We start from the raw sequence: 23,238 nt of genomic DNA on the forward strand, positions 1-23,238 counted from the left end.
ATACAATGCTATGTTAGGGACAGACAGAAAAGAAAGTAAAAGAGTAAGTGCAAAAATAACTTTTTTAAATGTTACTTCTCATATTGTTTCTTAATGCAGTTACATTTAATATAACTAGTGAAGTGATTAAAAGATGGCATCAAATTTAAACATTCATTTTTAGACAGAAAAAATAAGATTCTAGGAACTCCTTTTCCATTTATTTAATCTATCATACTATTATAATGGTAAAATAGCACCGTTACAAATAAACATGTCAGACTTTAAAAGTAGATTCTTTTTATTGTACTTTTTATATAAGGAGACACCAAGAAATGCGTGTGGGTGATACAACAAGAGTAGTCCAACTATCCTACCTTAAAAAATGCATGAATTGCCAAAGTAGCCTCACTCCGAACCCTCAACAGAGATGCAGCTGTGTTTGTCCGACAGCGAAGATGAGGAAATTGCCTTGTATATTCCACTGGATGTCTTTCTTTTATTTTAAAAGGAAATTTCTGCAAAACAAGCAATTTTCCACCATTAAGTTCTAGTCAGTGATCAAGGTAAGTACTGCATATGAATATTACCTTAATTGTATGTAGTGTATACAAATTGGAAACTAACCTATAACAAACCAAACAAACCTTGATTGAAAATAATGCATAACCCCCTTTTTATGGTACAATTAAAGTTTTTCAGAAGTAGGTATACAAGATCTATCAGGTATTCTGCAAAGGGGAGTTAAGTATAAAATAAATTTTATACACATCTTCATAGTTACCGTAAGCATAACTAGTAAAAGTAAATTGCGTACAAGATTTTTTAAGTGTTTAATGTATAACTGCCTTTTATAATTTACCTTAATGATTATTTGAAAGTCATAAAATAATAATTAATGTAAAGATAAAGCTTAAGTTTGAATTTTAAAAATAAATACTGAATAATATGGTTTATTTAATAAATTACTATAGTAAATTAAACCTTTATTTATGCTTTTACCTAAAATGAGAACACTGCAGTAAAAATACTCAGCAAAAGAAACTGAACATTGCTAGTGGCATGAGAACCAGAGAATGCACTCTTCAAGAGATGTCCCCTGGAGTTTCTCTCTTGAAAATTTCTGAATGTATAACCCAATGCCTAAAGACAGAATCCTTCAGATAAATTACTTCACTATGGCAAAAAAAGCACATGTCCATGGATACCTGGCCTTACAATACTTAATTACCTGTGCAAACCACTTTTTCTTCTGACTTCAAAACATCAGCAAGTCTACCCATCATTCTCTTTCCTTTGCCCCTATTTTTGTTTGTCTTGTAAAGAAGAAGGGAAATATACACTAGGGGGCTTCACTCACCAACCCCCCTGCCTGCGCTACACACCAGCCACTTTGCGTCTCTGCCGCTCGTATGTGGATTTCATTTTCACCAAACAACAAATCCAAAATCCAAGAAAAATTCTTTGTCCGTGTTTTGCAGATATACTTTGTGTGAAGTGCAATACTTTTGGACGTATGGATTTATATCCATTATTGGCTGTAGAATTTCTAATAGCCCGACTGTTTAACTCTTTCGATTCCATGTTGTATCGCTTCTCCATGAGCATAAATATAAACCTGACCAAATTGTGGTTTCTTTAAAATTAAACTTGTAGTAGCTTTAATTGTTGCGGGCCCACAGATTCTCATTGCATATGGTACTGAATCATGTAAATCTACATTCTGAGCATTGAATGATGCGAACACGAACAGATTATTGTAGATTCTGATATTTTGCCTGTAGTGTTTGTGAATTTCACTTTCACCAAATAGCAAATCTTTTAATTCTTGCGGATATGCCTCTTTACTGGGAAGAAACACTACTTTTCCCTGATGGCAACACAAATTAGACGATCTACAAGTCTCCGACTTAAACTTTAAAGCTGAACAATATCTACATACTTGTCATATCACATATTTCCATATATTCGATCTCTTTTCACTGCTCCATTATTTCACCAAGTAATAATTTCTATTTGTTAGCGCTCATGCGATCTTTACTATCATTTTTTTTGAGACTTTCCAATTTTAGTACTTTCATAATCTCTAATCTGCTTTGCATGTGTATCACGCCAACATTTTTGAACTTCTTTACAACGTTCTACTTTGTGTTCTTCTCTTTTGTCTTTTATTTGTGACACCGCTCGGACCTGCTAGGTTTTCAGTTCCACTTGATCCGGACTGATTATTACTTTCCTTATTTTCTGAATTTGCACTTAGATTGTTATTGTTCTTTTTTAAATTCTTTTCTCTCCAACGCTTTTGGGCCTCTTTTTGAAGCGCTGCCCTTTCTTCTTCATTTAGTCTTTAACGTGCTATCTTGAATGTATAAAATTATTGTACATAAAAGGACCACATCGAAGGAAACAAATAGATTGTATGTCTAAAAATACTGTCCAGAAAAGCTTCTTTAAAGGATGAAACTGAGTACTTTTCATAAACAAATTTAAATGTGTAAAACGTAAAAATTTATAGGAGCTGAGAGCACATAAACTGTGTCAGATAATAAACACGAATGAGAAAAGATTATACCATTTGCATGGTTGTAAATGTTTGAGAGGAGGGCAGGACTTTTCAAAATCTCTTGTCTCGCGAAACTTGAAATTATCACTTGCGGAACTTTAAATTATCTCAGAAAATGTCTAATCGCAGGATTTCCTTTTATAATAGAAAGATTTGTTTTTTGTTAAAATATGCAGAAGTAAAACAAACTATGCTAGCACTTTGTCACAAGAAAAATACATTTTACTGATGTTGAAATATTTAGACCAGTAGAATTAGCACTTAAAACCAATAGAACATTGGGCCAAGTTATAAAGCTATAGGAGGACAAATTTAAGTCAACTGAAAAATTAATAATACAAATTAAAATACCTAATATTTTATTCATTCATTTGTCATTACAGGATTACACTGAATTGCGTATCTATCTGAGCAGTACTGGGAGAAGGGAGTATGTCCATTTTATAACACATTCATATTAAATAGAAAATATGCATAAACACCAGAAGAATGTTTAAAGACCTCATAAAAAGTGATTGGAAAAAGAATCTGAAACCAAGTTTCTGTAGTTGTGATGCAGCAGGTGATTATTTTACCAAAGAAATAATAAACTGAAGTTAGAGCTATACAACATATTTGACAAAACAACTTTCAATTATCAGTAAAACTCCTTAAATTACTTATAAATATTCATTACACAACTCTGCTTTAAATTTGCTACTTTATTCAAGCAATTTTCTATTTATAGTATTTGAGAAAGTTACTATTAATTACTATTGTCTAAAAACATTTTCAAACAATATGCAAATATGTCATTAAATAATTCTAAAGTATAAATCCTTGAAATGACTTATTAAAGCAATGTGATTAATAAGAAAGACAGCATCTATCATATCACGAAGGATACAGATTAATTATTTGTCTAGTGTCAAGACTAAGAAAATTCTTTACAGACTTTTCCTGATAAAATGAAACAAATCCACTTAGTCCACTTCAGGGTCTCATGATATATTAATATGTGCAAGATGACAGGAGCCAGTCTTGGTTGAACCACGCAGACTATCACATTTACTCCACTCACACATATAAACATACTCATTCTTGCAGTAAAATATAGATTAGCTAATTATTCTAACACACATTTTTGAACTGTGGAGGAAAACTGGAATACCTGCAGAAAAACCAATGAAGACACAATAAGAATGTTCAATCCAGGCAGAGTTCTGATACCTCAAGCTATGAGACAGCATCTTTTTTGACCACTGCAATAGGAATTGTAAACAAAACTGATCACAGGATTAAATTTTGTACAAATCACTAGACACTGTTAAAGCATGGCTACTCTAATATAAAATAAACTGGGGTTCACACAGTTCCATTTCTCTGTTCACCCCACAAACCTTAATTGACAATGTTGACTTCTTAGAGGTCCATTCTGGTGACTGAGAAGGCCTATGGCCAGCTGATACACTTTGTGTATCTTTTAACTCCTAAAAGTAAATGTGTGTGGAAAGCAACTGGTTTTGATTTGGGTTGTAAAGTATGATGTCCATTGTTAGTTAGGACCTGGTGCAGGTTGCCTTTATATTTATTGGGCTCAGTGTGTATTCTTGTAGTTATATAATTAAACAGGACAGACACAAAAAATGTATATGCATCAGCACATGGCTTATCTTAAAGTCACTTCCAAGAAAAGTAAACAGCAAATGGAAAGCAAATGGAAGCCTTTGCGAACTTTTGAGTGTGTTGCCAGGAAATTTTGTAAAAGGGAGAGTAACTATTGTAACTTATTTACATTTGATGTTAATTCTATATAGGATATATAACTGCAAATTATGGTACTTAAACTGAGATGGTTTAGGAGCCATTTTTTTTTGCTTTGAATCTTGTTATTGGGCATTGCTATGATTAACTGTTAATCAGAAGATAGAGGTTAAACCTGTTAAAAGGTTGCATAATAAACTTCTTTTTCTTGAAATATCCCAAAAGCCTTTCAAAATCTGATGCCTAGTTTTCCTATTTGTTTGGATAGGCTCTGCCTGCTGTTTTGTTGGTTTTTACCATTGCGGAAAAAAAATGATACATGGTGCAGCATATACAGTATATCCACATATATATATGTGTAGTGATGATATATTTGTACACATTTCACTTATTTTCCAGTACACATCATATAAGTAAGATGCAGCAAACATTAGATAAGGAAGTTAGTAAGAAGATAATAGATGTTTTTGAGTTATGTTTTTCTGTGATAAGAAGTAGAAAAAACAGATTTCAAAATTAATCTAGAAATGTGGGTTGTTCTTATCTTATATTAAATCAAATTCCTTTGTTAGACAGTGTCAGTTTGACAAACATACAGACTAGCCCATTCAGTGCAGTATAATACAAAAATCTATCATCCCGAGGTATAGGAAAATATGGTAATCTGGGAGTGGTGCCTTCTTATTTGTACACTGCTGTGCTGGTGCAAAAGAGGTAATGTTGCAAATGCTATGAATTAAAGAAAAGAAAATTGCTAATCCCTTTCGTGAATAAAAATATGGAAACAATTGATTGCATTATGTCAGGAAAATGGTGATGATTAATACACTGAATGTTTGAAAATTGGCATTCTGAATTAATTTCATTTATTATGACCAGTATCTAGAGAGGTTAGACAAGGTGTTAATTGCCTACAACATCAGGACCTAAAGGTGAAGTTGGAGAAATAATGTTTTGTTTTGTTTTTTTTTTTTTTTTGAAGAAAAGAATTAGCAAGTGCAAATCATTTCTCCAGCAGGAGTTCCACAGGAAATCTCTGCTGTGGTCAGTTATGGGCATCCAAAGAATGTGCAAGAACTGTGGCTCAATATTGCCACCTACTACAAGAGGTTTATTTATGATATGGTTAAGCATACACCAATTCTTTTTTATAATCAATTGTAATAGAGTTCAGTGGAAGGCAGTGTTATTGAAACTTTCCTTTTGTTGAAGTATGCTGGGAAACTGAACTAAGTTGCTAATGCTAATTAGTGGGGATAGGGAAATACGTAGAATTTGAGGCACCTATGTGTCAATATTAATGCAATATAAACCTGGTGTAAGCAATGACAAATGAGATACAATAGCTTCTGGAAACCTTTTACTTGAGGAACATGTGAGACTTAATGAAAGTATTAAACAAAAACTGGTAAGAAACTTTGCAATTGATGTTTTTCCAGACTGTTCAAGGATGTTGCTATTTTGGCTGTAAACATCTGATCCTATGAAGTTTTTCACAGGAAAGAAAATCTGATTTGAAGGAAAGACAGTCATCATTCAGACTAGTTACAGAGCTGGTTTACTAATGGGACCAATTTATTCAGAAAGATGAAAACATACATTTGCTGCATTTATTCTCTTCATGATGAGGAAAACAATAAATAAAAGTTTTCAGACAATGATATGGAGACCATGGTAAAAAATAAGAACAAATACAGTACATTTAATGCAGATACAACACAATACTGATTATTATTTGTATAGCGCTCTTCACCGATTGCAGGCATAGAGTACTGTGAACAATGCTAAGTTAAAATACAAGAAAGAATTATACCAATTACTAAATACAGTACATAACTGGTACACTTATAAATGCAGATTTGTTAAAACACACAAAGAAAAAAGTAGAACTGATTAAAAATAAATGAAAACCGACAATATCTGTCCAATAATAATTTGATGAACTATGGCCAGTTGACATTGGTGGAGAATAAAATCGTGCAAGAGAATGTCAAAAATAAAGTCACAGTCATGGAGACCTCAGCCAACTGGCAACCTACCCATTGTTCTGGGTTTTCTATAGTGGAATGTGCTGGCTCTCCAACCTGATACAGACGCTATTAGTCATGATTAAATGTATAACATTAAGCAATAGTGCCAAAAAAAATTGCAAAACACATTTACAGTATGTTGCATTGCATATTCAGACTATGTGTTGGTTGTTAAAATACAAAACTACAATTTTACTTTTTTATAAATTTCCTAGGATAACTTGATGCATAACAGATACGGATTTAATATGCAGGAGGAAAACCAAAGCACAGAAAAACCTATATCATGCCTACAATAAATCTTATCTATCTATGAAAAATGTCCAGGAGCATCATCAATTTACCTTCAAATCACATAAACTGCCTTCTATAGACAAGGACAAGTAAGTAGCAGCCTTACTCTGAACTCCTTCTGGATCGTTAAACTCCTCATACTTAGCAGCCCAGTGCAGGATCAACATACAGGCAACCTGTACCCATTAAAGATGTGCATAGGAACTCATACATTCAAATACGCCAGTATAAAACAAACATGATTTTAACTTCTTCAGCAGCATTAGACAGGATGGAGAAGAAACTGCTTAGCCTTCTTGCTTGCTTTTTTTTTTTTACAGATGCAATGACTAAAGGAGGAGGAATTTGTTTGTTTTGAAGAGGTTTGATTAAGCCACTGACATAAATATGAGTTTTCACCTACATTAGTGACTCTGCTGGCATTTGAATAACTTGCATTAAGGATTTATTTTACTCTTTGGGTAGAAAGTATAGAAAATATACAAGTTGAAATAACCTCCCTCAAGGTAAAATTGAAACAGTAAGTTAATCAGTAATGGAGGTTGCAAAGAATGTTTCTCTGTTTCAAGACAATTTAAAAATTCATCAATGATTTTCAAATTAGAGTTTTTCAAATTTAAAAAAATGTGTATAGCACTCTTTATGCAAAATATCTCAATAAAAACGTAACTTTCTTTACAAATTTCCTTCAAGAAACAGTATTCAAAATTTCAGCAAAATAAGTCCAGTGGGAACCAAGTTGTTTTTAGTGGACAGTCAGACATAGGTGATAATGACAGGAGATGGTTTTTGCACCTAAAACTGACCTCAGATTTGAAAGAGTCAGTTCTCAACATCTCACACATCAGTAAGTTACTACAATAGTGAGCAGGCCAGAGAGCAAAAAATTCTGCATCCTATATTCCCAAATGATACTTTTCCAGAAGTGGATTAAGTTTATATAATATTTTAAAAAAATAAACAACAGGGGTGACAAGATGTTCTAAACATAAGTACTGCTATGCAGTAGCATAAATCTATGTTCTGCCATTCATAAGATACCATGAAGTACATGATCATAAACAATTTCCAAGTAAATAAAACACCTGTAGAAATGTTTGGCAAACTTCCATAACCCTTAAAATATCAATGCAAAGACAAATTTATAGTCTACAGTTACAGAGGCAAGATGGAATCTACATTGTTCCCTTAGAACAAGAAGCTCAGCTATTGGTAGTGGGAACACACTGTCTTGTCTCACTTTTTCACCTTTTATGCAGCAAAATGAGTTTCTGTCTTAGTATCTCAGGATTATCTTAGGACCAACACCCAGATCTGCAAATATCAAATTACTGTCTCCGCCTCCCCCACAAAGTGTTTGTATCTAAAAGATCAAATTACTTAAAATTAGTGTTAATCAGAAGTGAGAACAGCTTGACTCTTTATAATGTATTAAATTTTGACACTAAGTCCTAAGTCCACTAAGCTTGCAAAAACAACTGAAATGGGATTGATAGTTTCAATATCACTCAAACACTGTACACATTGCCACTTATTTCAGCCAGATTCCACACCAAATTTTTAACAGTAATATACTTCCATTTAACTGTACAAACCATCTGACCATGAAAGAAGTTCATCAAAATGAGGAGGTTATCTGGTATTGATGGGAATTTATTAGAACCCAAAAGCTTATTAATGCACTATTATTTACCAAAATAAATTTTAATTTACCCATCACTTGTACACAGCATGTATGTCATGTCCAGGTAAGTAAGATTCATTTAACAACCATGGACAGCTGTGCTCCTGAGTGTGCCAGCATTACTTAAAACTTGTGATGCTAAGTTATAGATTATCCTTACCAAACTGTAAATCTGCAAATGGAAGCTATGCATTATAGTTGAGATATATGATATTAGAAAAACTGTTAACATCTCAGAAAAAGAACAAAACATCCACGATTAAAAAATCCTGATCTCCTTAGTATATGAGCAAATTTTTGAATGTCTGCATTCCTGGCTCTCTGAAATTGACATTATAGTACTCTTAATTTTTAATAAGGCTATTCTAAAAATTGAGTGCAGTAATACCACATGTCTTCATCAATTAGAAGGTAATGTAAAAGTTAATTATGAATATGTTGACTGAACCATGTCAATTGTTATAACCTTTTTGCTACAATATCAAATATTGATTAATTAATTTCCATATTATTTATATACCAACACAAGTGAAAATAAACCCAACAAAGGTTTTCTCTTGAAACACATACCAAGGGATCACAAGAACCAATGATCCTTATGTCAGATGCATGGAGTTCCACATCCTGTCCTTTGTGAAGGCTCTTAACCAGGGCACCAGAGATCTGAACAGCACTTCCAAATGTAAGTTTCCTTTAAGAAAATTGAACCACACAGTTAATCTGTATTTTTAATGAAAGGGGAACCAACACATAACAGGTGTTAAACCTCACATCAGTTAGTTGCTTTATCTGATGAATGTCTAGCCAGATAATTAAACTCTTGTAATCAGCAATACTTCTTTGGTCTAGCAATTATGGAGAATATCAAAATCTATGACACAATAGTGTTAAATTTTCTCAACTAACACCAAAACAAAATACAAATCTACTGGTACAATTTAGTTTAACAGAGAACTGCTTCTCAGGTACAAGTGTATATATGTGTATCCTGAAGCAAAAGGAAGGCAAAGACAAGGAAAGAGAAAATAGAGAATTACACCAAAAAATACTATTCTAAACTCTTTTCATGTTTTAAAAAAATCTTGAATGAACAGAAAATCCAAGTGAACCTGTTTATTTCACTCCGCCTTGAGATACAAACACAAATATATTATTTCTAAAAATAAATCTGAATATGTGAAATGAAGAAAAGTATTTATTATATGCATACTGGGATTGAAGAGCACATAGTCAACACTTTATGTAAGGAGAAGATAATATATATACAACAAATAAAAATTCTGACTTTACTGTTAATGGCCATGGCTCCCTACGAATCATATACCATTCCCCTTACATGATGATGTAGTTAGTTATTTGATATGTTATCTGTATAAGAACAAAAAGTGTTTGATATTCAAATGTGACAAAGAATTGCTATTTCTAGATTAATACTGTCTGGTTTATTTATATTTTTGCTGTATTGTGTTCCTTGGAGGGTAAATTAGTTCAACAAGAATTTTCCACAGCATGTATAATAACCACACATCTACTTTCTGTGTTGCCTTATTTTAAAAGGCAACTGCATCAGGGGACACAATTAAGAAAAAAAAGATCAAAATAAAACACTTTACGAATAATAATGTATTAAAACAATACAGTCTTTTTCCTAGGATTTTTGTAATCCAATAAATACTTTTTTGAATTTGAATGAGAAAAACAATTTAATAATCAAAATAAACTATTCAGTTATGTTGATTCATATTAATTAAACACTAAATTCATCAAAAGTAAAAGGTCAAACTCTACTGGAACACACATTTACTGTATGTTTACAGGTCACTTCTGGTATGCAATAAAATAAAATGCAGATGCAATTCAAAGATTCAAAGCCTAGCATTTTGGCTTTTCTCCATACAATGTGCACAAAAAATGGTATGTTCATAAAAACGATATGGATTCCAGCATTGGTGGTGTATTCTAAAGCAGAGTACACACTTTGGTTTTCTAAACTGGCTATGAAGGAATGGTGTTCACTTACCAAAAAAAAAAAATCACAGAAGCATGTTTTAGTATAATTTCAAGACAAGGAAATGCAAGTATAATGTTCAACTCATTAAAAATTTGACTGCACCTTAGTCCAGGTTAATAAATTTCACTTGATCTTAATCAAGTATCATGTAGTCATTTTGTAAAAAAATGTTAGGCCCTGAAAGCATGTTAAAGTACTTAGAGGGTTCACTTTTTAAATCTCAGTGCCAAACTGTACAAAGAATTCCTAAAAAAATCCAAAGAAGACTAAAGGAATAAAATAATATATTCTCATATCTGGGACCGAAATCTTCAGTAATATAGTGCCGGGTAAAATGTATTTTGATAGACTAGCATTAAAAATAACATCATGTAAACTCTGAACAATCATTTTAATATGTTTCTTACACAACAACTACCAGGAGTATGTTGAAAACCTTTTTTATAGGTTATGGAAATGTTATGATACATGCAATGTTCTTTTTTTTATATTTCTCCAGAGCCTACAGTGCTAATACCATCCAGCCATCCCTGTTAAGCTCAAAGATATGCAAGCAGATGAGCCTAAGATGTCCAGAATAATGGACTATCTGACTGGCAGACTGCAGTTTGTGAGGCTCATGGACTATGTCTCTGATATGGAGGTGAGCAATGCTGGAGCACCATAAGGAACAGTCCCATCTTCTTTTCTCTTTACTATGAACACCTCAGACTATAAATGTAATAAACAGGTCATGTCATTTGAAGAAATTCTCAGATGATTCTGTACTTATTGTGTGCATCAAGGGAGATGAGTGAATGTACATGAGTCAGATGGAGAACTTTGTTTCTTGGTGCAGAAAGAGCTGTCTGTATCTTAATATCAGCAAAACCGAGGAACTGGATACAGAAATAGTGCTCTACTAATTGGTGGTCCACTTCAATTACAGGTTAGAAGTCTTGTAACACAGATGAACTATATAAGTAAGTGCAGAGCAGGGTCTTTTTTCTTGGAAGACTGTGTTCCTTCACATCTTCTACAACTCGGTGATAGCCAGTATAATTTTCTATAATGTGGTATGCTGGGCTGGTAAAATCAATTCAAGAAAGGCCCACCAAATCAAAAAAATAATTAAAAGGGCACGCTCAGCTATGGAATAGACTCTGGACCATCTTGAGGTAGTAGCAAAGGAGAGAATTAAAACGTAACTGAGTGAAATTATGAACAAGGCAGCATATCCTCTCTGTGATACACTAACGCAGAGTACAAATTATTCATTAGACATGTGTCAAGAAACACTACTGGGGTTCCTTCATACCAACAGCAATACGCATGCATAATGCCTCCCTGTGACTGACTGTCAAGTCAGAAGTTTTTCTTTCTTTTTAATTTTCTTCCTTTTTAGTCATTCTGGTGTATGTTCAGAACATAGCGTTTGTGTGTACATATATTTATCTATTTTTTATTTAATGAGCTTCTGTAGAAAGCCAAATGAAAAACAAAGTTTGTTTTTTTCTATAATGCATGCTGAGTTCCTTTTTTCATTCAGGACATGGCAGAAAAAGATCAACTGAGGATACAGAATTTGAGTAATTAATTCTGTTAGACCTCAGTGCAGCATTTGACACTGACAAACATGACATTTTACAGTCCTGAATGGAAAACATTCTGGATATCTCTGGCACTGTCCTCAAGTGGTTTAAATCCTACCTGACTGACAGGCAAGAGTTTCTTAGTCTTAGCAACAGCAGGTCCAGCTCAGCGCCTGTCACACAAGGAGTCCCTCAGGGCTCTGTCCTCAGCCCTCTGCTCTTCTGTATCCATATGTGTCCCCTTGGCCATATTATTCGTAGCTTTAGAGTGGGTTATAATTTTTATGTAGATGATACTCAACTCTACTTCAATGTTAAAAGCAAAACTTCATCAGAGCGGTCTCAGCTCACAACTTGCCTCAGTGAAATTAAAACCTGGATATAGCATAACTTTTTAAAATGAAACTGCAACAAAACTGAACTCCTGAAAATTGGCACTAAAGCGCAACTTTAGAAAATCAGCTCCTTTTCAATCACTCCTGACGGTGATCTCATCACACCTTCTTCTAATGCAAGGAATTTTGATGTCATTTTTGATTCCACCCACATAAACCACATTAGGAACCTTTCTTACTTTCACCATCGTAATATATCACATATCATTCCTCTGCTAATGCTAAGAAACTAAGTCAAAATTAGCAAAATTAAAGCAGTCTCTAGATTGACACATTTGATGTGTCCCCCATGACGGACTAATATCCCATACAAAGTAAAGGACCATTTTATGTCCAATAAACAAAAGCATCTTTAGCATGGAAACAGGAAATAACGTTTTCAGTTGTCAGATTTCAGATGATAGGCCTTAAGTTTGAAAGTCTTGTCAAGTTGAACAGGACTGCCATCTAATCTGGGAAAGCTGAGAAGCAAAGCAGGATTCATAGCATTTCACTTAGTCATAAAATGCAGCCTTTGATTTCCATGGGAAAATAACCTTGACCTTGTTTCAATATCATTTTCTTTGAGTTTTGAGAAAACAGTAAGCACTCTCCTAACAAAGAAAAAAAAACAAGTAAGCCAGGTGTCTCATGTGCATAAGAAGGGAGGGGAACAGTTGCTGCCTTTAATTATCCTTTTATAAAAACAGTACTTTTAGTTCACTTGCTGCTCTTTACACTTTCATAGAGCTTTTCAATAAGTAGCTGTATTTTTTTACAATTTTGTAAAGAGTTTAGATCTGTTGCCAAAACAGATACTTGCAAGGACACTCTTCACTAAAATGGACACTTTCATGGTACTGTCTACCCATTGTTGATGCAGGCATTTTCCTGGAGCTCCAAATATTTTTCTTTTCATTTTGAGATTAAGTATATACAATTTGAATCTAAAGAAAACAGTCCATCTGGGAATTGTTGTCTGGTACTAAAATCTGCTTCTTATTGTTTTGGTAGTGCAGAACATGTAATGAACAGTAATGCATCTGCTGGAATATTTTAACTTAAGTACATTTTAGGCTTTGGAGCTTTTTTTATTTAATAATTCTTGATTTGAAAACTGAATTCCCAAACTGATGAATTAAAGTACATAAGAGAGAATATTTCTACTGTTAAACACATATACTTTCAAACCTTATGCTGTGTTAATAGGAGCCATTCAATAACATTTGTTTTTAAAAATAACTGGCATGAGAAAGATTTCATTGTTCTTACGTGTATACAGTACTATTTAACCTGTGTTTGCGCTTAAAAATAACTCATGTGACAAATTCAGCGCTTTTACTCTTATTCAGTACAATTTAACCTAACAATTCAAAATGTTATTAAGCTGCCCTAAGGTTAAGAATAGATTGTGAATAAATTGTAATAGTTATAATAGGTCAAGGGTGGCACGGTGGCGCAGTGGTAGCGCTGCTGCCTCGCAGTTAGGAGACCCGGGTTCACTTCCCGGGTCCTCTCTGCATGGAGTTTGCATGTTCTCCCCGTGTCTGCGTGGGTTTCCTCCGGGTGCTCCGGTTTCCTCCCACGGTCCAAAGACATGCAGGTTAGGTGGATTGGCAATTCTAAATTGGCCCTAGTGTGTGCTTGGTGTGTGGGTGTGTTTGTGTGTGTCCTGCGGTGGGTTGGCACCCTGCCCGGGATTGGTTCCTGCCTTGTGCCCTGTGTTGGCTGGGATTGGCTCCAGTAGACCCCCGTGACCCTGTGTTCAGATTCAAAGGGTTGGAAAATGGATGGATGGATAATAGGTCAATCTACAGAACATTCAAATCTTTTACAAATTTCTGTTTCTGCAATATTGGAAATGCTAGCTGTGTGTTTGTAAATATATGCAGCCAAATTAATTATTTTTAGCATCTTCAAAAAGAAAATATAGTAAAACATATCATACCTGTCATGAAGACTGGGATCAGCTACAACTTGCAGGTTTTGTAAGCAGCTTCCATCGTTTACATGTAGAAATAAAACTTCTTTCTGTGAACGTATAGACCTAACCCAGCCCTGGAATTAAAAAAATAAAAATCAGACAGACCTAATCCTGCCATGATTAAAAAAAATCTGCATGCATATAACAGGTTTCCAAAGGTATTTACATTTCACTGTCTTAAAGTGATTCCAATTGATAAACAAAATCTGGTACAAAATGAGTTCCAAAATCTTTCAGAATTTGATAAATTGTGACTACAGCATTAGGGACACATGTTCTAGTTTAAACAGTGCAAAATAACGAGAACATTCAAGCAATCATATTACTGCAAAAAGGACGCATGTCCGCAATGAATACTAGTTCATATTTCTTTTTAGCCTCGTTATGTAAAATAAGCGAGTACTGTACACTGTTCGTTTTTCAGTCTCAACTGAGTAAAATATACTAAATAATACTCCCTGCCAAATACATACACACCTTCCTCTAACTTCTTACCCTGTATTCGTGGATGCTAAAGAAAACTAATTTGCTCAATAATGAAAAGCATTTGCTTTGGGATAAAAAAGGGTTATAACTGAAAAAAAAATAAGCCGAGTAATTATTTTTCGCAGAGACTTCAGGAAACTAAAGACAAATCAAGTATAATTTACTGTACCTGGATCTTTAACTGATCTCCTACTTTCTGAGAATTAATTGCATCCCGAATTCGAATTGCATTCGCCGAATAAAACCGATTCTTACATGCGGTAACACTGGCGACAGCATGACAACGAGATATTACAAAACGCCACTGGGTGAACATTCTGTCATTTGTCAACAATCCGCCGTAGACACGTGTATGTAGTACTTCATGAGGATATGGTTAAAGGTACAGAGTACGTTACTAAAAAAATTGTACAGTATAATGTACACTGTTAAAGAATGTCCAAGACAATGCGTTATACATATGATGGATTTTCAACGTTCAGCTGAATACGTTAAGCTTTAATTTCGTTTTTATGCAGAAGTAGTCAAAACATGGACTTCTAGATGTCACCTTTCAGCATGGTTCCTGTCATTAAAGCTACTTCCCATTCCTGTCAACCGTCATTGGTCAAATTTTATTGATTGACGTGTAAGGTGGCAAATGAAACATTGAAGCAATAGAGCGCGCCGATAAGTGCTACTGGGAACTGTAGTATTCAATCGTGCTCATGCCTATAATAGGCGATAGCAAGCATTGTGTGATTTTAATTTAGAGTATAAAGTTAAACCCCTGCAAAACATACAACATACAAAACATACAAAAACAGCATAATACGACAAATTCTAGGATTGTGTAGTGTCTAGACTCATTTTGTGCACCAGCCTGACTGCGTGGTGGAGTGTTTTCTTTTAAATAAATTTTTTACTAATGATTTAACCCTGCATATTTTCAGCTCCTTGGTTAATTAACCAACAGTTTCCTTAGCGTTTCAAATATTGAAGTTATTAAATTGGTTTGCCATAATTTTAGAGACACTTTTTAAATTTCACTTTAATTCTCTTTAATTCACTTTTTTCAGTCGTATGTTCTCTTAAAGAGTACCAAAATGGTGACAATTAATAGATAATCTCTGAATATTGGTTGTAGCTGATTTGTTAATATGATAATAATAAAGACAATACATTATTATTATTATTATTATTATTATTGATCTGACCATCTTACTGCCACCTACAAGCCTGTGATTGAAAGCAGCAGCTTTCTATTTCAAGCCAGAAGGTTTTGTGTAGCTATTATTTATATAATATTTATAATTTTCTTGAACGTCTGTAACTAAGGATTTCACAACAATTTGCACTATATGTATAATTGTATGTGAGAAATAAAATTTGATTTGATTGTGATTATTATTATATACATATATCTTCGTGACTGTGTGTTGGTCTAGTGAAAAGATTATTTATTATCCATTGCAAAATAGGTGAAATTAGGAGTAAGAGAGGAGAGGGCAACATATACTGCACATGCACTGCATGAGAATAATTGAAAATAAAATTATTAGTGATCAGTTTAAATATGGAAACTAAATTCTCTAATATATAAAATATGGTCAATACTAGTGATGATCAAAACAATTTGCATTAAATTGAATTTGAAGCAAAACTCAGAGTTTCACAATGCAAAAAAATCACTAAACAAATGGTGTTTAATGATCAGTGAAATCTGTGTACAGGAAGAAAGGTGCTAAGTTCTTGTCTGGAAGTTTTTTCCCAGGTTAATTCCATATGCCTGATGGTCATTTAGAGTTTAAATAAAATGTTTACTGGAAAAGAAAGCACCGGACTCACTTCCTGTTATGTTTAGATGTTTTGAATGATGCATTTGTATAACTGAGAAGAAATAAAAAAAGTAATTTATATACCATTGAATCACTCATGATTTTGTGAGTGGCACATGGCACTTAAAAAATTAACCTTTTGCATTTTTTGTTCAGAATACCAAAGATGTCAGACAAAAAGGTGTCCAGTATAGTCATTGCAAGGTCTCTCATTCTAAAGATCTTGGCAGAAGACAACAGTCTGAAGGCAAAATAATAAGAAAAAGAAAAACAATATGAATTAACAAAGGGAGTAAGGCAAAACTTGTGTTTCAAAAACAAAATGCCAAAGAACCAAGTCAAACCAAAACATAAAACCAAAACCATTAAGTCAAAAACACGTTGCAAAATGTTTTTAACACTAACTTAGATTTCTTGCCACTAACAATTCTAGAAAATAAAAACTGCTGCCTTACAGTTAGGAGACCCGGGTTCGCTTCCCGGGTCCTCCCTGCATGGAGTTTGCATGTTCTCCCCGTGTCTGCGTGGGTTTTCACAGGGTGCTCCTGTTTCCTCCCACAGTCCAAAGACATGCAGGTTAGGTGCATTGGCAATTCTAAATTGTCCCTAGTGTGTGCTTGGTGTGTGGGTGTGTGTGTGTGCGCCCTGTGGTGGGCTGGCTCCCTGCCCGGTGTTTGTTTCCTGCCTTGCGCCCTGTGTTGGCTGGGATTGGCTCCAGTAGACCCCCGTGACCCTGTAGTTAGGATATAGCGGGTTGGATAATGGATGGATGGATGGATTTCTAGAGTGCTTTAGGCCAGAACCAGGACACTGTACAGTGGATAAGAACAATTTATATAGGAAAAGGAAGAACAAATAGGTGCCAAATTGCACAAATCTGGTCACTCCTATATCCTGGGAAACCACAGATTTTGCTGTTTACTGATCTAATAAAAAATCCATCACTTAAATTTGCAGAACAAAAAAGTGTTCAATCACCCACTGTCCTGATAAACCAATGTTGTGTTGCAATAAGTTGAATATTCTACACTTTGCTCCTTTAGCAATACTATAGAAAGATACTGCTGGGAATTTCATGATTACCCAATGTGATTTACAATTCTGTCAATGGTTTTTTGACAGACTATCTGACAATTTAATGCATATGATGTCTGCTGAATGATAGTGTTACAAATTCATTGTGGGATACTTAGTGGTCATATGTGAGTCAATATCCCTGTCTTTTCCATTGATAGTGGGTCCTCAGTTTGTGAAAAGGAGTTAACTTTAGTCAGATTTAATCCATTTAAAAAAAAATCCCTGATGCTAAAAAACATTTTTCCTCCTGTTGTATTTCAAATTTAAGTAATTTCTCTTTAAAAAACCTCAAGGAAAAAAGTCAGACAAAACAAAGGAATGGACAATAACTATTGCATCAATAGATTTATTACTGACAAGCGAGAAGTGATCATGGTTTTGAGGTCACATAACAATTTGGAGATGCTGTCATGATAGATTACTTCCATCTGTCTCTTGCTCAACATGGTTGACAAAGTCATCCTTGTGTTTGTCTCCTGTAGTCACTAATCTGCATCAAAAAATGTCTTTGTCTTTTTAGCTATATACCAAAATTACAAAAATATAATGTCTACAGTACCTTTCAAAGCAGCAGCTGCAGTTGAAGCGAGGCTCAAATTATTTTCTCATGTTTAGATTTTAGCACTTGCGTGTGTTGATAATTGATACAATGAAAATATAGTCATATGACCATTTTGAACTAAATGATTGTTTTTCACCTTTAACTTTCTGACATTAATCATTCACATTTGCTAATAATTCTTTCTTAGATTTGCTGGTGGGTTGAATGAAGTAACCATTTTTTATCTGGCTAATAAATGGCACTGTTATTCTTCTATGCTTATGAGTACTGATACATTGATAATGTGTTGGCACAAATCTGTGCACATATTTGATTTAGTATTTTGATTTAATATACTTCTAGTGCCATTTAAGTTGTATTCACAGGTTGTGTTCCAACCATGGGCTACCAGTTAAATATTGCTTCTGTAACAGTGTCTTAGTTATGAACCTCTTAAATATTGTGTTAAAGCCATAGTCCAAGTTATAATTTCAATGAGCACCCATTGTTCAATTAGTTTGATGATTTTTTTCAGGAAATGTATGAAGGGGTTACCTTGCCAGCATTGCTGTATTTTTCCATATGGACTTTCTAAAAGGGATACTACTCGCTGGTAATTTTGAGTACTTGTGTTTGGGGTGTTCAGAATGTTGCTGCATCCTTTAAAAGACAGACTTGGTACTGTTTTGCCACCTGCAACCTGCCTTGTCAACTTATTTGTCCAAAACCAGTGTCAAACTGTTCTGTAGGTCCGAATTCACTGAACATTAACCACAGTGCATGATGTGTGCAATCATATCCTTTCTATTTCCCCCTGACGTTTTGTATTCAGGCAAGCATGCATTTGCAGTCACTATAGCCAAGGGTCAGTCTGGACTGATTATCACTGTCTCCAAATAAAATATACCCAAAACCAACCCTTTCAGAAGAAACTACAAAACTGAACTAACTTAATAAGGCTTTAGCTATAGTTTTTCTTGAAATGTGAATAACATATCAAACTTATTTTTGTAGTCAGGTATTCTATGCTCAGCTTCATGAAGCATGTATGCTACAATTGGAACAATGAGCAAAGATAAAATGGTCATCCCAGGTCAGATGTAAAACACTGTCAGGGATTACTACCTCTACTTTCAGTAGCTAAGAACCTTTTAAGATTTTTTGCTGCTCCTCAGTTATAATCTTAAGTGTTGCCCTTTTGACTGCATCCTGCTTGAAAATATTCCATTACAGTTTTACAGGACCTACAACTATAACCCTACAAGGATTTGATATACTATACTTTGATAAAAAGAGTATGAGGTGACAATGACTGCAATCTAAATCTAAGCTTGTCACTCATCCTGCATGTTATATACTTCTGCACCACAAGCTATTTCAAACCTGCCAATGCCAGAACTGCCATTTAAACAGGACATGATGTTTTGCCACAAACAACATCATTTGGCAAATCAAATGATTTCTTTGTCACATTTTATGCAGTGACAGTGAATCCACATGACATAGCAAAGTAGATGTCTCCTTGTCTATGACATTTTGATTCAGCTTTGCTTTGCCCTTATTATGTCATCTGTACCATCTCCAAATATTATGTGACAGCTGAGCTGACATTATTTGTGAATTAGTATGTTCAGCATTGACAATGCAAGTAATATGTTAAGGGGAAAGCACACCTTTACTGCATCCAAATGAAAATACTAAGCCTGTTAAAAAATTTTGCTACTCTAAAATTTGTAACATATACTGGGGAGAAATTATTATTAATTACAATAATGAAAAAGAGTTTACAATACAATTTTCACATACTGCCAACAGTTTACAATACAGTATATTATAATTATAATTAGATTTGTGCTACAGTGTATATTTTTTTCTCAAGAATAATAGTTATAATCAAATCAAACACTGTAAACAAAAGAAATCTATCTCTTTGCCCATTTTCTGTCCTGCTTATCAATTTATGGGTTTGGATGTGTTAGAAGTTACCCTGGCAGCATTAGGAAAAAGGCAGGAACAAACCCCTGATGGAGTATCAATCATACATGACCTACTCATATATACTGGGACAATTTAGAGGGTCTAATCCTAACACATTTTTTGAATGTGCAAGCAAAACACACACAGATGCACAGAGGATGTACAAGCTCCACACAAGCTGCACCCAGCCCAGGATATAAAGACAGAATCTTAGTAATCAATATTCCTTTAGAATTGAATAATTATGAGAAAGAAAATAATACATGAAAATGTGTTACATAATGTACATTTCAGGTTAAAACATAATCAAGCCTAGCTACCCAACTCATGACATGAATGACCACAGTAGGTGCAGCTTCTTTTTCCAGACAATTAATGACACAATGAAAGAGCCCTCTCCCCGTGTCTGCGTGGGTTTCCACCGGGTTCTCCGGTTTCCTCCCACAGTCCAAAGACATGCAGGTTAGGTGCATTGGCGATTCTAAATTGCCCCTAGTGTGTGCTTGGTGTGTGGGTGTGTGTGTGCATATGCGACCTGTGGCGGGCTGGCACCCTGCCCGGGGTTTGTTTCCTGCCTTGCGCCCTGTGTTGGGTGGGATTGGCTCCAGCAGACCCCCGTGACCCTGTAGTTAGGATATAGCGGGTTGGATAATGGATGGATGGATGAAAGAGCCCTGGACTGCAGCACTTCCAGGGGCCCTTACAGCACTTCCGCCACACCCGGAAGTACTACCAGAAGATGATTGGAGACCACCTGGAACACTTCCAGGTGCAAAATAAAAGAGGCCACCTCACTCTGTTTGCGGAGCCAGAGTCGGGAGGTGGAGGACAAGACTTGCTGGGAGAGGAGTGGAGGCAGCAGAGGAGAAAGAAGGAAGAATGAGAGAGAGGGAAAAAGCGACTGAGCAGTAGTGTTCTGCTTGCTAACTATATACTGTGCTCTGAAGTGGGGACCAGGTAATAGAGCTGCCCCATGAGAAATAAACAGTGTTATTTTGCACTTGTGTATGTCTGAGCCTGTCTGTGTCCGGGTCTGGGGAGCTGCATGTCCCCGTATGTGTGTGTATATATATATATATATATATATATATATATATATATATATATATATACAGTAATCCCTCCTCCATCGCGGGAGTTGCGTTCCAGAGCCACCCGCGAAATAAGAAAATCCGCGAAGTAGAAACCATATGTTTATATGGTTATTTTTATATTGTCATGCTTGGGTCACAGATTTGCGCAGAAACACAGGAGGTTGTAGAGAGACAAGAACGTTATTCAAACACTGCAAACAAACATTTGTCTCTTTTTCAAAAGTTTAAACTGTGCTCCATGACAAGACAGAGATTAAAAGAATGCAAACATATCTTCCTCTTCAAAGGAGCAAACAAATCAATAGGGCTGTTTGGCTTAAGTATGCGAAGCACCGTGGCACAAAGCTGTTGAAGGCGGCAGCTCACACCCCCTCCGTCAGGAGCAGAGAGAGAGAGAGAAGAGAGAGAGAGAGATAGAGAGAGACAGATAAAAAAATCAATACGTGCCCTTTGTGCTTTTAAGTATGCGAAGCACCGTACAGCATATCGTTTGAGGAAGCAGCTGCACAAAAGATAGCAACGTGAAGATAATCTTTCAGCATTTTTAGATGAGCGTCCGTATCGTCTAGGTGTGCGAACAGCCCCCCTGCTCAATCCCCCTACGTCAGGATCAGAGAAAGTCAGCGCAAGAGACAGAGAAAAGTAAGCCGGGTAGCTTCTCAGCCATCTGCCAATAGCGTCCCTTGTATGAAATCAACTGGGCAAACCAACTGAGGAAGCATGTACCAGAAATTAAAAGACCCATTGTCCGCAGAAACCCGCGAAGCAGCGAAAAATCCGCAATATATATTTAAATATGCTTACATATGAAATCCGCGATGGAGTGAAGCCGCGAAAGGCGAAGCGCGATATAGCGAGGGATTACTGTATATATATTGTGGCACGCGGCTGGGGGTGGTACCCAGCCGGGACACCCAAGAGGACCGGGAGAGGGCTCACGCCTCCTCCAGACCACGAGGGGGCGTCCACCCTGATTGTGTTGGGGACCAACACTGTAGGGGCCCGTGGTCACCGCCAGGGGGCACCCCAATACCTGGAGAACCATGGACCTCAGCACTTTCACCACACCAGGAAGTGCTGGGGGGAAGAGGAGCAGGGACACCCGGAGTGCTTCCGGGGATACAGCCGGCACTTCTGCCACACTGGGGCATGTCGGTGGAAGTTTTCCGCAGCACACCTGGAGCACATCCGTGGAACAATAAAAGGGGCCGCCTCCTTTCATTCAGGGCTGGAGTCAGGTGAGGAGAAAGACAAAGCTTGAAGGAGAGGAGTGAAGGCAGCCTGAAGAAGAAGAGGCATTCAAGGAGTGGCCTTGACTTTGGAGTATTTGGGGGGTTTTGAGGTGCATTTGTGTAAACAAAATGTATAAGAAATGTGTTGTGGGTGACGTCAATGTGTCCGCCTGACTGTGTCCGGGCCGGCTACCACTATATATATATATATATATATATATATATATATATATATATATATATATATATATAAAATATATTTATTGTGACGTGTGAGTCCTTGTCTTGTACCCCAAAACACGAGGCTAAGTCTCGGTACGTTAGCAAAACCAACTTTATTCCGTTTGAAACAGGAACAACACAGTTATTTATTGTAGCAGGATCTACCATTCTCCTATACACAGACACAGCTGTCAGGCATTGTCTTCCACAGATGTGGTGATCACGCTTCGGGATGCTCTTCGGTATGTCATCCCGTTGGGTTGAGTCCCAAAAGAGTTCAGAAACCTTACTATATATATATGTATATATATGTGTGTGTATATATATATATATATATATATATATATATATATATATATATATATATATATATATATATATATATAAATATATTTATTTAAATGAAACTGTTTCCAGTAGGAAATAAAGATATGGATAACTGATAGACAGAGAGTTCCATTTGGTAACAAAACAAAGTTCTCACCAGTCTGCAAATTTTGGAAATTTTTTTAACAACCAAGGATTTCAAAAATGATATTCTTTAAAATTACATTTTACT

General features: G+C 35.4%; 1 protein-coding gene across 2 annotated transcripts in view; it reads right to left on the reverse strand.

The window, feature by feature from the left end:
• nars2 (asparaginyl-tRNA synthetase 2, mitochondrial) overlaps positions 1 to 15,291 on the reverse strand; it is a 104,371-nt gene extending 89,080 nt beyond the window's left edge. Inside the window, exons 1-4 of one of the 2 annotated variants that reach the window (XM_028800304.2) lie at positions 14,889 to 15,291; positions 14,198 to 14,307; positions 8,864 to 8,984; positions 357 to 497 (exon numbers count right to left, since the gene is read on the reverse strand). In XM_028800304.2, coding sequence (XP_028656137.1) covers positions 357 to 497; positions 8,864 to 8,984; positions 14,198 to 14,307; positions 14,889 to 15,035 — 519 coding nt within the window. In that variant the 5' untranslated portion in view covers positions 15,036 to 15,291. The remainder of the gene's footprint in view (positions 1 to 356; positions 498 to 8,863; positions 8,985 to 14,197; positions 14,308 to 14,888) is intronic. The other variant, XM_028800305.2, reaches the window with a different exon arrangement.
• Between the last annotated feature and the right edge of the window lie 7,947 nt (positions 15,292 to 23,238).

This window comes from Erpetoichthys calabaricus, chromosome 4 (genome assembly GCF_900747795.2).
Source record: "Erpetoichthys calabaricus chromosome 4, fErpCal1.3, whole genome shotgun sequence".
In the NCBI taxonomy this organism is placed as follows: Eukaryota; Metazoa; Chordata; class Cladistia; order Polypteriformes; family Polypteridae; genus Erpetoichthys; species Erpetoichthys calabaricus.